This window comes from Diadema antillarum, unplaced genomic scaffold (assembly GCF_040938485.1).
Source record: "Diadema antillarum isolate AM-2024a unplaced genomic scaffold, OU_Dant_1.0 seq00000040_RagTag, whole genome shotgun sequence".
Taxonomy (NCBI): Eukaryota; Metazoa; Echinodermata; class Echinoidea; order Diadematoida; family Diadematidae; genus Diadema; species Diadema antillarum.
In genome coordinates, this window is record NW_027271152.1 from 247510 (window position 1) to 261922 (window position 14413).

A 14413-nucleotide genomic window follows, 5' to 3' on the forward strand; every position below is an offset into this window, starting at 1 on the left:
ATATCAGAATATATACAACAATATCTTATCTGCAAAGCTATAAACAAGTGATGCTGTAATACTGAAATTGGTAAAGCATGAAAAATATCCCATCATACAAAACCTCCCATTCTTTCTAAATACTGAAGTTGAATTTGCATCAAGCACTGAAAAAAAAAATAAGTACATAGCTCTCTTGACCAATCATTTCATAATTAAACTGAATACTCACAAGTACTTCCGTGTCCGGGACAGATTTTGTGCCAAACTGCTGCCGGTCAAAGGTCACTCGATAGGATGCGTCCACAGGGTCCAAAGCATCAATCTGACCAGTAAACAGACCGTCAGTGGGGCTTCGAACTCGGGCTGTTGATAAATCCATGAAATACATCCATCAACATTCATATTTTCTGAATTTAAATGAAAAATGCAGCACATCAGAGCTCCAACAAATTCTTCATTCATAACATTCTTCAAAACATAAGCCATTTACCCGCTGAAGATTAGCCCCGAGTATACTCGAGCAGGTGTCAATAGGTTCTATGGCTATATAGCTGATAAAGTAAAACAGATTAACTCCATTCTAGGGCGGAGGGAGGGGAGCCCTCGGAGGCCCGCCTCCCCCTTAACATTCTGTGCTTAGTTACCCACTCAGTAATGGTGGGCTGACATTTTTTCAGTGGGTATTTGAACTTTTGAGCTTATACGAGAGTACGCCCTCTTGGATTTGACCGCTCCTCGGTTGCTCGTATGTTATTATATGTGATCGTGCATCACAAAACCAACAAAAAGTCGCATTCACTGATTTTGTGCGAGGACTGAAAATAGGTGAAATGGGTCAACCCAGTCAATCTTGAGTTCTTCATATTTGCTGAAAGAGCAAGTCTTCTGCTACAGTATACTAAGTTTGGGACCATGAAACAAACAGAAAATTGTGCTTTTAGCAGTTTTTCTTGAACACTTTTTTGGTAGAACAGTATGATTAGGTGTGTCTTTAGAGTCCCTGTTTCATTTCTTAAACATGCTGTCCATATTCTTCACTTTCTACTCTAATAACTTTGGAAAGAATGGTGCTACTGGTATCAACAGAATGTGTTAATAAAGTATGCTCAATTTCAGCTTAACCCTAACTAGGCTGGGCTATTTAGGTAGATCATAGAGCCGGGGGGGGGGGGGGGGGCCTCCCAGGCCCCCCCTTCAGATCTCGGCCATCGACCACGCGATCGCGACGAAAATTGGCACACACATTGCCTATGATGTAATCTAAAGTAATACGAAGTTAAATTGAAAAAAAATATCATTTATGTTAAGTTATGCTAATTTATGCATAATGATGCATGAAATTAAACAATTTGGTATAAATCACTAAATAAAACTCAAAATGAGCACATTTTTTGTGTAAATATTCTTTTTAGTGTCCTGAGCAAATATAAGTGAAAAAAATTGTGCCATCAGAAAAAATTTCTTAAGTATTCTATTGTTTTTTTAAATTTCGTATGTATTTCTTTATTTTTTGACTTTATGTTTTTCATTGTTTTTTCGATGAAACTTGTCCGCGACATTGTTCTGAACAGGAAAATATGTTATTAATTGATTTTAATCAATAAAACCCCCAAATAATCATACTTTTATGACATTTGCTTGTAAGCACAGTATGCATTGAAATTGTACACGAATTCACGTTTTTGAGCAATTTTTGGTCTGACATGCACGTACATATTTATGCGCAACTTCGGAACCGCGCGCCCGGGCATCGCAAATTTGGTGTCAAAAGATGCGGGAGACTCGAAAGAAAAAAGTCATGAAACGTCGCGGCGATAGCTTTTCGAGTTAGCGATACATCGCACGAAACGTCAAGGGGGGGGGGGCCTCGTAGCCCCCCCCCCCCCCCCCCCCCCGGCCTAGTTAGGGTTAATCTGATAATCCCTTCATTGTTGTTGCTCCAGTGGTTAACATCCTGTTTTTTGTTCCATTCATCACACAACTAGCATAGTTTGGTAAAGATTAAAGCACTTGAATAGACTCCGTACTTCAGAGCCTCTTTTCTCAGTTCATACTTTACAGTGCGTGCTTTCTCTCCAATATTAGGATACAGATTGTAGGTTAGGAGAGTCCATTTGAATGGAGTTATACATCATTTTAAAGTTTAAAGTCTGCTCTTACAGAATCTGCCCTGAACTAAAAATTCCTGTCTGGCGACTTTTTGTTGGTTTTGTGACGCAGGGTCACATATTGTTATCATATATCATAGCTCTTTGGTGACTGAGGAGGAGGTGTGGGGGAGGAAGTTTTACCTGTGACCTTTGTCCCAATACAGAGCGGGATGGGAATCTCGTCCGGCAGGTCCTTGACCTCACTCTCGTCCAGCTCTTGACCCTTCCGGTGCTGCAGCATCCGAACCTTCTGCCGACGGTCCTCCAGCGCAGCCCGCTCCTCCTCAAAGAACGCTGGTGAACACCTGGCCCGGGAGAGAAGAGGCAAAACAAGAGCTTTTTGAGTCTGGAAATTGATTGACAAATTTGCCGTTCATTGGCATGAATAAGCACTGCTTATAAAGTGTACGAGTTGTAGATGAAGGGCATTTTGTCAATCATTTGCAACAAAAACAGCTTAAAGCAGATAAAGGCAATGTGTCACTCTGTTGCACCTGAAGTAACTTGACACAAGAACCATTAATCAAAATGATTTGAGCCTACTGCTAAGAAGCATGCTCATCTGCCACATAAATGTAGCTAAACAGGACGCTAATTTCACAGATTAATGAAGGCGCAATACACCAAACTAGAAAATACTTGTGTCAGGTCTGCCAACATTCCCGCATCCAAATCAGGGAGATTACACACAGCAGTCAGGGAGATATCTGTGTGTTACACGCATTTCAATGGGCAAAAATAATTCCAAAATCAGGGAGATTTTGACATTCTCTAATTCAGACATGAAGAGATTTTGACATTTTCATGGAGACTCCTGCAGAATCAGGGAGACTTGGCAGCTCTGTTGTGTACAACGTAAATCCATATTGGCAAAAATAATTTGCAACTCTAATTAGTCTTTATATTTGCTTGTCAGGACAGTCAGATATATCAATCTTTTTTCATGGAGCATTCTGCAGAGTCACACTACACATTTTTAAAGTGACATTGGTAGTTCTATACCAAGTACACACGTAACAGGAGGGACACAAGCATAATTTTAGCTGGTCAGTGAGAATTAGCATTTCCCAGTTATGAGAAGGCAGCTACTTGCACTAGTCTTCACTGGGTGAAGTCCATGTGCCTAGACCAAAGACTGGGATGTAGATATTTAAAACTCTGGTCCCTTACAGTGTGAATTCTCTCTGAAATTTAAAAGTACATGCATCAAAGTTGACTCTACAAAATTCTAGGCACAATGAGGCAAAATCTGCTGTAAAACCAGAAACGTGTGCAGGATGAAACTTTCATGAATTGGAAACGACAGCCTTTTTCATGGCATGAAACTATCATGAATTGCCACTTTCATTCAATGCATTGTGGAGACACAAACTTTTGCAAGCATTGTACTTTAATGCATCTTGGCTCCTCACAAAATTCTCAAAAGTTTCAAGCACAAAATTTCTGGTCTTAGAGTATGTCACATGGAAAACAAACCTGCGGGGTTTTCCCATCAGCCTCCGGATGATGCACCATTCCACCCTCGTCAGGCGACGCTGCTTGAGCTGGGGAAACGACTCCCGCAGACATATGTTGAAGTCGTTCTCGCCTTCAAATAACGCTCTGCAGAAATACAGTATGGCCATAAGATTACATTTCAGAATACATGCAAGCTTCAAGTAAATAGACTCACATATAAGGGACAGAAGATCCACATTGTAAACAAGTCAAATCCACTTGTAATATTTAAAGAACCCAACCTTTGCAGATAAATATACATACTGACACACAGTAAAAAAAAAAAAAAAAAAAAAAAAAAAACATGTTTGCAAGGCAAAAAACATATTCTGGTTTGAAAATGGACAAATTGCCCAAGCAATGCATCCTAAATCAAATTTCTTTAGAAAAACACACACACACATATTTTTCAAAATTTTGTTGAAGAAAAACACATACCAAATATTATCAATGCATATTAGATGGCAGCTCAGTTCTTATACGGTTAACAAGTAAATCTGATGCTTTAGACTGATATTTGATTAAAGGCGAACTTCTTACAAGGCAATCTTGAATTATTCTCCAATGTCTACTCTTGACAGAATTCTAATACGTCAAGTGTTCCTTATACATTGTAGAAATATGAATTCTTAGAGAAAGTTACAGAAAACGTACTTGTCAATGTTGGAGTAAAACCACTCATACGTGCACCACTTGTAGGCTTTGGGTAGTTTGAGGAGGTTCTTGAGCCGGACTCCGAGCTTCTGAGACGACTTCTTGACGGGCGTCGGCCACGAGGAGCCCGACTTGGAAGAGTGGGGTGAGGCGTGGGAGGATGTGGATTTGGAGCCACTAGCCCGGGGGGAGGACACCAGGGTGGATGTGGAGATATTCAACTTGGTTGGCTGAGAATGGACAAAAATGGTTACCATGGGGACAGATTTAAAGTAAACACAGGAATGTCAACCTTGTAAAGAGCATTGCAGTATTCTGAGTGCTGGAAAGCCATATATTTGGTGGAAAAGTATTTTTTCCTTTCATGCAATAGACATGTATAGTAAAAAAATTTGGTTCGTTGGCTGCGGAAAATGGACAAATAGTTACCATGGGGACAGATTTTCAGGAATGCCAACCTTGTAAAGAACATATATGGCCATTTTTACAATCAGTGGTGTAAAACACGGTTTTGGCACTAATTGGTGTATAACTTTCTTATACACTGACAGATATGCATTATTTTTTCTCATAAACTTACCACCCACAATGTCTACCTTGGGTACCTTAATGAACTTTCCTCTCTTTTTCTTTCAGATGTGGCATGCACTTACATGCTTGAAATCCAACACTTTTGGTGTACGCACTCTGACATGGTTTTTTTGTCAGACCTAGCATATTAAATTGTTTATTCCTTTTCATTATTTTTGTTGTTGTGGTGATAGACAGGTATCCAACATTAAGAGCTATTATGTTTACCAGGTTCTGCTTTGTCTTCTTTAAAGACTGAAATTGTCCAAACTTTATGTTTCGGAGGTGACATTTTCCGTTAACAATTAACCCCTCTTTTGAGTTAGCTCTTGCTCACAATTATAAAATTCAACTTTGCTAATTTCCATCAAAACAGAATAGTAATCAATCTGACTTAACTTCAATCCAAAGATTATTTGATTCAAATAGCTTATTATTTTTTGGTGAGTGTTTATAAATTTATGCAACTTTTCCGTTAACTTTTCTGTCACCTCCGAGACAACAGATTTATGTATTTGATTTTTTTATTCTTGACATCAGTTATACATTACATTTACAAAAATGTAACATATCCCCTCACATTATCTCTGAAGGAAGGTAGTAGAAATATAGCCTGTTGTTTTCATTTCGGAGCAATTTACAATTTTCCGTTAACACTTGTCACCTCCGAAACAATCGTCACCTCCGAAACAACAAGTGTATTATATTTGATAATTTCTCGAAGACAAAGCAATTTTGTTTGATTCTGTCCAATTGACAGGAATCTCTTTTGGATGAAAATAGTAATATGGCAACAGGAAGTGAGAATTTTCTAGAGATTAATAAAAGATCTAATAAAAACTAAGAATTACTGTTTCGGAGGTGACAAAACACTGTTAACAAGAGTTTTTGCTCATTTCTATTGAAGAGAAACCATATCATGTACACCAATGGTTTCATTTATTTTAGTAACATATGTCTCAAAGTGGAGAAATCAACTAACACACTCTCACTCTTATTTTTATTACTATACTGTAAGTTTTAGGGCAAATTTACATTTTTTCACTTTTTTAACAAAGAGAGTGCACAAAATACACCCATCTGTTGTATATATAATATTGTAATCAAGATCAATTCTCCTGCTTTAGTTAAGTAAACATATAGATGCTTTCATCTTAGAAGCTTGATTTCCAATTTAAGCAATTTAGTTGTGAAGATTTACCAATCACAGCTTTCCATGTATGGTTGCTTTTTCTTGTGTTTCGGAGGTGACATTGTTTGTTAACACCATATTGTTATGTGATAGTGAAAGGCAAGACTTCAATTCCTTTTCACTATCTATTAACATTTTCAAATACATTTAATATCTACAAAATCATCACAATAGAAGTGACTTTTGCAGATATACCTAGCTCACCAGAATTCCCTTGATACCAAAGTGATACATGTGGCAGTTCATGCATGCCCTAGTCCACAATCTTTAAAAAATCATAAAATAATCAAACTCCACAAAAAGGCCACATGCCTATAGCTGGTGCACAACTTGTTCTTGAATTCTTAGTTGTTGTTTTTCCATGTACAACGTGGTAATCATAAACAAAATTATGTGATTTTTTTTTTTTTAAATATGACAATAATTATCACATTTTCCAAGTTGAACCAACTGTTTATGACATTGTATTTTTTAAGATTATTGAAGTTATCTGACAACTAAAGTGAACAGAGGAACAAGTCCCCAGGAATGGAAAGGGAAAGATCCAAAAAAAAAAAAAAGATTTGTAGTTCTATCTCAATATAATTTTGATGACGTGTTTACCTTGTTTTGTTATTATGTTTTATCTTAGAATTTGGCTTTAAGTACTGGAATTTCAAGGAAAAGAAAATGGTTTCTTAAAGGACAAGTCCACCTTCATATACATGTGGATTGAGTGAATGCAACAACATTAGTAGAACACATCATTGAAAGTTTGGGAAATTGGACAATCCATTCAAAAGTAATGGTTTTTTTAAGTATCTATGCAATCACTGCTGGATGAGACGACTACGACAGTGTATGATGTCACATGCATACAACGATATAAAGAAAATATAAATGAATTTCACAAAACTTTACTTTTTGAAAAAAAGTGCACATTTCTTCAACTTGCTGCTGATGTATGTTAGGGCAATATTATTCACAATGCCTTCCAAAAGAGGGAAGTCAAGTGTTCTTTTGTTACATGTATGCAAGAAAGTGAAAATATGTTGAATTTTCTTGATACTTTCTCTATATCCTTATACACGTGTGACATCACAAGCTATAGAAGTCTTCTCATTCAGCTTTGACTGAGCAGAAACTTCAAAAATTCATAACTCTGGAACAGATTGCCTTATTTTCCTCAAACTCTCACTGATGTGTTTTTAATATTGCTGTATTTACTCAACCCTCGTGTCTATTGAGGTGAACTTGTCCTTTTTCGGTCCCTTATAGGGTTATTTGAGACCAGTTTGTGTCCGGGACCTTCTGAGAAGTTGATGGGTAAAATAACTTAACAAAAAAAAAAAAAAAAATCCCCATAAGTTCACACAAAAGCATTATGCTGCTCTCTTCAGCTGGGAAACACAAACTGTTGTCTTAACCAAACTGTAAAAACTTGCTAAAGATTAGTATGAATTACAATCTAAAACAAAATATGAGCTGGTATCCACTATCATGAAAGAGAATAACTAAACAAAATAACAAGTAAGAACTGAAAGAAAGAGCTTATATTTGAAAATTAAAGCCATGAGGAAAGACATGAATGTTCACAATATATTAGTTAACACCTGAGAAGTTGGGTTGTCTCTGTGTTGTGTCACCTCCAAAACAATAAAATGATTTTTTCTTATCTTATACTTTTTACTCTCAAAAGTGACTAATATATATGATTTGCTGGTAATTTTCAAGAAATTCAGAAAGATACATAAAATACATTTTAGTAATGTCAATAGTTTAAATGCATCTGGTATTATAGAAAATTTATCCCAGATGAACAAAACACCTTTCACCAGTATTATAACATTTGTATGGTGGCTATCAAGAATGATGAAGAATTCATGAACATCCTTGAATTAATCTATTTATAATACTATGTGCAAACAAAAACATAATACAAGTCAAATAAGAATTTTTGCTGTTGGCATTCATAACCTATGTCCCCACCAAAAAATTACAATGGTACCCTCCACAACGATAACTTTAAAGATAGTGAATCAATCTAAAATACAATTTGAGGGATTGAAAATATAACTCATTGCCCACACATTGCAGAAAACCCCATTCAATTTGCTTCAGAGGTCAAAGAGAAATGAGAATTTTTGTAGAGCATGTCAGGAATCCCTTCCCTCCAAGTTCTGTATATTGTGTTTACACATTAATATGCAGTTCCAAGAGCATCCAAGTGCTAAACTTGGAAGAATCAGACTCCTGACATCCTTTATAACAATCCACATTTCTTTGAGACCACTTAACCAAATTGACTGGGGCTTTCTGCAAAATAGAGCTATTAGATGTTATAATTTAAGACCCCAAAGTAGATTTTAGCTGATTTAATCATGTTGGGTGCTATCAATGCCAAAGTCTAATTGTAAATTTGGGGGGGGGGGGGGGGGGGGGGGGCATACACTATATGAATACTTGAACACAATGTTAACATTGAATGTCACCTCTGAAACAAAGTTATTCTTCCCTGGTGTTGTGGAATAAAATGTTCTGAGAGCAAAGAAACATTACTAAAATGATCTTACACCCTCATTTCAATCTAAGGTAGAAAATGGAAAGCCATGTTTCTTCAGGTTACAATATCTAGCTTATGTCCGTCATATTCTTACTGTAAATGAATATTTCAACACAATGTTAACATTGAATGTCACCTCCGAAACGAAGTGATTCTTCCCTGGTGTTGTGGAATAAAACGTTCTGAGAGCAAAGAAACATTACTAAAATGATCTCACACCCTCATCTCAATTTAAGGTAGAAAATGGAATGCCATGTTTCTTCAGATTACAATATTTAGCTTAAAACCTTCGTCCAAATGGAAGGCAAACTACCGGTACCCATGCTAATTAATGAAGTGTAAAAAAACACTTGTTCTGTGTGGTTTATCTGCTTGAAACAGGAGTTAATTTCTTGTTCTCGAGTTATAATTATTAAAAGCATTGATAAAAAGAAGAAGTTTTGTGTTATTGTCACTTATTCTCAAAAAAACTGAGCGTTAATATTAATGTCACCTCCGAAACATTCTATTATGTTAACTGTCACCTCCGAAACATCCATGTGTGAAAAATCCAAGATTTAAAGAAATGATTGGAATTTCACTTAACCTACATAGGAAGGTAGCCCTTCTTAAAGACTTGTTATAGTATAGAGTTTGACCTGGCTTGCCCTCCAATAAATAGTTAAAATCTTAAAAATTGCATGTCAATTGGTATTTTTACCAAAAATTTATAAATCTCATGTATTTTTTTTTTAAATCACTTTATATTCAACCCCCAAATAGTTTTGATTCACAAACTATATATTGTTGTTAACCATATAAACTTTGCATGGTGAAGTTTGACTACAGAGTTTTGTCATTATGGTGCAATTCATGAAAACAAAATTTTGCTTAAATTTACTTCAGGTGCCAGGGTTTTCCTTAAATTACACCAATAACTCTTCAGCTTTAAGGTCTGAAACGTTATTTTTTCAAAAATTTGAATACTTTCCAACAGGAATCAAACAGAATAATGAAAAAATATCTTGTTTGAAATTTTGACCCTCTGAGTACAAAAGTTACACCACTGATCGTAAAAAAGGCCATATATGTGCCAGTACTCCGAGGGTTGGAATGACACTTTTCTGTTGGAAAAGAATTTTTACTTTTCCTGCAATAGACATGCACAGTAATAAAATTTGGGGAAAATGGTATTTTTCATGAAACCTGCAGTATTTTTGGCAAAAAACAAAGCAAAACAAATAAAGTACTGCAAAAAGAAGCAACAGCTGGCATCTCTGTGTACAGTATAAAGGAAATCAAAGAAATGAGACAAATGGGGGAAATAGCCATGATAACTTGCAAAACAGTTCTCTGTGTGACATGTCAAGCCAGCATAGTTGTTTTGATGGAATAACTGTATTAGGTTATTGGGATATTGAAAAGAATCATAATCAATACAATGATGTTGCTCATTACCATGACGACTTCACGGACAAATCACTCACTGACTGCATACATGTAGCTCAGAGCTGTGAGCCTCATTTCTTAGAAAAATACAGAGATTATACATCATATTTCTTTTTGTAGTGGTCATTTATCAACCCCCACCCCTTCAAGCCAACCAACCAAACAAACAAACAAACAAACAAACAAGGATACTTTTTAGAACTATCTCATACTCAATATGAGATAACTTAGCTAATGGAAGGCACCAAATCATATATGTCTCCATGTTAAAACTTCTTCAACAACGATTTTTCACACATTCAGGCATGAGAATAAACTTCAGGGCTAAGATTTTGAAATTTGATCATGTTGTACATTTTACTTTACATATATGTAGTATTTATAAGGAAAGAGCAACTGACTTACCCCTTTCACAAAGCAGGGGGAATTATAATACTCCTGGCATAAGTTAGTAACAAGTCAAATGAATGTGTACTTTTTGTTAGAGGGGATGGCTAGTAACCGATCAGTGGGAATCAGTGGGAATGCTGAGGGATGATTGTTGCAATCCTTGTGGGATTCATTCAAGAGTACATTATATCTACTGTTGTGTGAAAATTATTTGCTTCAGAACGGTCTCATATTCAAGTAATGTGCAGATTAATGCCCCGTCACTGACCAGGCACGCTAACCTGGAAACATTAAACTGCACATTACTTGAATATGAGACCATTCTGAAGCAAATCATTTTCACAAAACAATAGATACTTATTTATATTGTACTCTTAAATGAATCCCATAAGGATTGGAACAATCATCCTCCAGCATTCCCACTGATTCCCACTGATCAGTTACTAGCCATCCCCTTTAACGTGTTCGCTCAATCTTACTGGAGGAAACTTCCCCTTGCAGAAAAATATGAACTTACAGTTCTTGATGATGGTGACATCTTGGCCTTTTTACTGGGTGATGATCGAATGGGAGACATTGATGTATCCTCATCATCGTTGAATATTCTTCTGTTTTTCTTTCTGATACGTGTCGGCTGTCTCAAGATAATGTGTAAAAGAAATATTTTTTTAAATCAATTCCTCCACGGAAAGCTATGATTTACCTTTGAGTTTAATCATACTGGTTTGGAATATACCCCCTGGAATATCTTCAGCTGCAATTCCATTCTGTGTTGGCTGTACAATAACTTCAACTTTGAGTTATATGTGGGATTGACTATTCTGCAAACAATAAGTGGGACTGCCTAAAAATAGAAAAAAAGAAAAATCATGTTTTAAATTGTATGTTCATTTGAAGAGAGAAAGTTCTAAAGCATTATCGTGGCACTATATGTATGTACATGTATGGTATCTAAACACTCTGACATTTGTTAAATCTATACATCAACTTCATGTTTATATTCATCATCATCATATTACCCCCTTTGTTACAGTTACACGCTTAAACATTGAGGAACAGACAGATGTACGACCTTGCATGGTTTTAACAATAAACATTTCTTCTAATTTCCTAATATGAAAACTTGGGAGAGGTCCTATAAATTTAAAATACTTTAGCCATTCATATGTCATGATTTGCCTGATATTATTCTTAGAACTCAATGGTAAGCCAGCAAGCAGACATGCTGAATTGTTTCATCCTAGACGATAGAAAATACCACTTGAGAATACTGGAATGAGATGCATACTGTACAGTCGACTTCCGTCACAACAAAATCTTTGGGATTGGCAGTTTTCTTTCGCTACATCAAAATTTCGTTAAGCAAAACAATAAACAACAAAAAACATAGAGAGGATGATGTTGGAGCTTGAATTTTTACATCGCTGTGACCTGAATTTTGTTATTCTCGTGTTCATCAAAACAGGAGCGCACTGTCTGAATCAAATTGTCCCAATTAGAGACACGGTCCTGGTGTGCCAGTGTGTACTCACATGACCCCTGCGAGGAACAGAGGGGGTGGTGCGGGACGGAGACGCCTTGCTGGGGGACGGGGTTCCCTGGATCTTCTTCCCCGCACTCCTCAGGCTCATCAGCGCCTCTGCAGAACCTGTAACCATGGAAACCAAGTAGAGAGAGATAAGAAGAGAGAGATGAAAATAGTGAGAGAGACAGAGAGATAGAAAGAGATGGAGGCAGATAAAAACAAAGAGAGATAAAGAGATAAAGAGATAAACAAAGAAAAATGTCAGTGAAACACTAAGATATGGATGTTTTAAAACAACTGCAGCATTGAAAACAATAAACAAACTTTCCCTTTCTTACATCTTACAATACGCCAAGAGAAAGAGACAGGAAGCAGAGACATAAAACTCTCTGACAGCTTTTTTGCAGGAAATCTCTCAAAAAGAGGCCTTTTATGCAAAATCTCCCACTCTCCCACTTGATTTTGAATTTCTCCCACTATAGCCGTGTGCTTCCCACTTACAATGGTGTAAAGGTATACTGGCAGTATTTTCTCTCAATCCAAATGTACCGGTAACTACATTGTATATCCCGCCCAACTTTAGCTTTGTCATATGTTCAATAATAAAGGTACACGGTGGTTGTATATTGTATGATCAGCACCAGATAGCCACAAGGGATGTTACGCTTCACGTTCACAATATTGTGCGCATGTCTGTGGGATCAAAGTCCTCAGTTGCAAGTGAAGTTCACAAAAGTGAATCTCTAATGAACTTGCATTATTTACAGATGCCTTGGGTTGGAGTCTGAATCTGAGGACAGAGAGACAGACGAAAAACTAGAAAAGCACTCACAGAGTACAGACCTCTGCCAAGCCAGGAGCTTATTTCCACCCATAAATGCATGCAATTTCCCAATCTAGAGGTCATTTGATAAATACATCGCCAGCTTCAAGCCCCATAGTGCCTCGTTCGAGCAGCTTTCGTGCACATATGCACATCCCCACTAAAGTACGAGCAGCTTGGACTCCAAAGTTTACTGACCTAACATCATACACGCCAAAAGATCAAGAATCCTTCAAATATCCCCCAAATTTTGTGATCATTACCAAACTTTAATCATCTGTTCTTTATGTCATTATCAACGTTTCCTTTAAGTTTCATTCAAATCCGATTACAACTTTTTGATTTATTTTGCAAACAGACAAACAAACCAATACTGATCAAAACATTGTAGAACCCCTTTGGTGGCAGAGGTATAAAAAAAAAATGTCTGCGCGTGTGTGACAACTGAACATCTCTTTTTACGAGGCAGGACATGTCATAAAATGATCTTTCTAATTTTGCTACTTTTTTTCTGGATACTTGGTACTACTAACAATGTAAGTACTATTACAAGTAGAAGAGAAGAAGTTCATAAAGACCATAAAATAAACACTTTGCAATAATTGTATTTTCAGGCACCCCTTTTTGATCACTGAATTGAATGACTGACAAAAAAATAAATAAATAAAACACACTACTTGACACAGTCATACACAAACACACACACACACACATACTGTACTCTGGACAGACACCAGATGATTCAGCAAAGCCAAACAAAGATGGTTTTGTTTGGTATCCAGCAAGTCATTCGATGTCTAACGTTATAATTTTTTGTAATTTCTGGGCAATCTTTCATCTTTGCATGAATGATGAAGTTGCTTTTTCATTGCATGGCCACACAAAAGTAACAGCCTCGTCCCATATGTTTCCACTCAGACCATCAGTCATGTTGCTCATGTTTTAACTTAGAGCTCATAATCACATGATCCACTTGACTTGTCCTGTTTTGTAACAAAACCTTCATTTCAAGTGACACTCGACAGAACGATTGACCTACCATCAGACATTAGATGTCTACATCAACATCGACAATGACAATGTCACGAATCGAATGTGATCAAGATAATGCCACTACTTTGTAAAGATCCACAGAGAAATGAGGATCTTTACAAAGTAAAATAGATGTCTCTACATGATAAAACCAAGTTTAGGGCACTTGCTGTTGATGCCTAGCGTAGCTGCAGAACAGCACGGCGTACGTGCCTGTCCTACTCCTCAGACCTACGGTACGCTGCGTGTGTGTGTAAAGACTCGGCATACACGAAAACTGGCTGCACACAACTTATTTTCTCACATACGGGACTAACAGAAAACTAACCAACCGGGGGAATGTCGGAAAAATGCGTGTCACTTTGTACTGACATTTGGCATAATCAAGGCAAAAATTGTGATAACAATATTTTTATTAGGAAGAGTTGTATTAATTTATTCTAAACACTTAACAAAAGTGGCTTTTGAATAGATATATCTTAATCACGAGCTTGTACAAAGTTGCCGAAGTTTCATACGTACTTTCAAGTGCAGTGTCCGCCATCTTGACGCGCCTCTTTTTGAAGAAACGAGCTGCATTGTGGGATATGAAAAGTTTACGACTGTGTGTGTGACGACATTTGTACAT

General features: G+C 36.8%; 1 protein-coding gene across 1 annotated transcript in view; it reads right to left on the reverse strand.

The window, feature by feature from the left end:
* Nucleotides 1-14329, reverse strand: part of LOC139725415 (protein lin-9 homolog) — a 37593-nt gene extending 23264 nt beyond the window's left edge. Inside the window, exons 1-7 of the mRNA XM_071636490.1 lie at nt 14308-14329; nt 11938-12053; nt 10923-11039; nt 4284-4513; nt 3609-3734; nt 2274-2437; nt 212-345 (exon numbers count right to left, since the gene is read on the reverse strand). Of these exons, the coding sequence (XP_071492591.1) occupies nt 212-345; nt 2274-2437; nt 3609-3734; nt 4284-4513; nt 10923-11039; nt 11938-12053; nt 14308-14329 (909 nt within the window). The remainder of the gene's footprint in view (nt 1-211; nt 346-2273; nt 2438-3608; nt 3735-4283; nt 4514-10922; nt 11040-11937; nt 12054-14307) is intronic.
* Between the last annotated feature and the right edge of the window lie 84 nt (nt 14330-14413).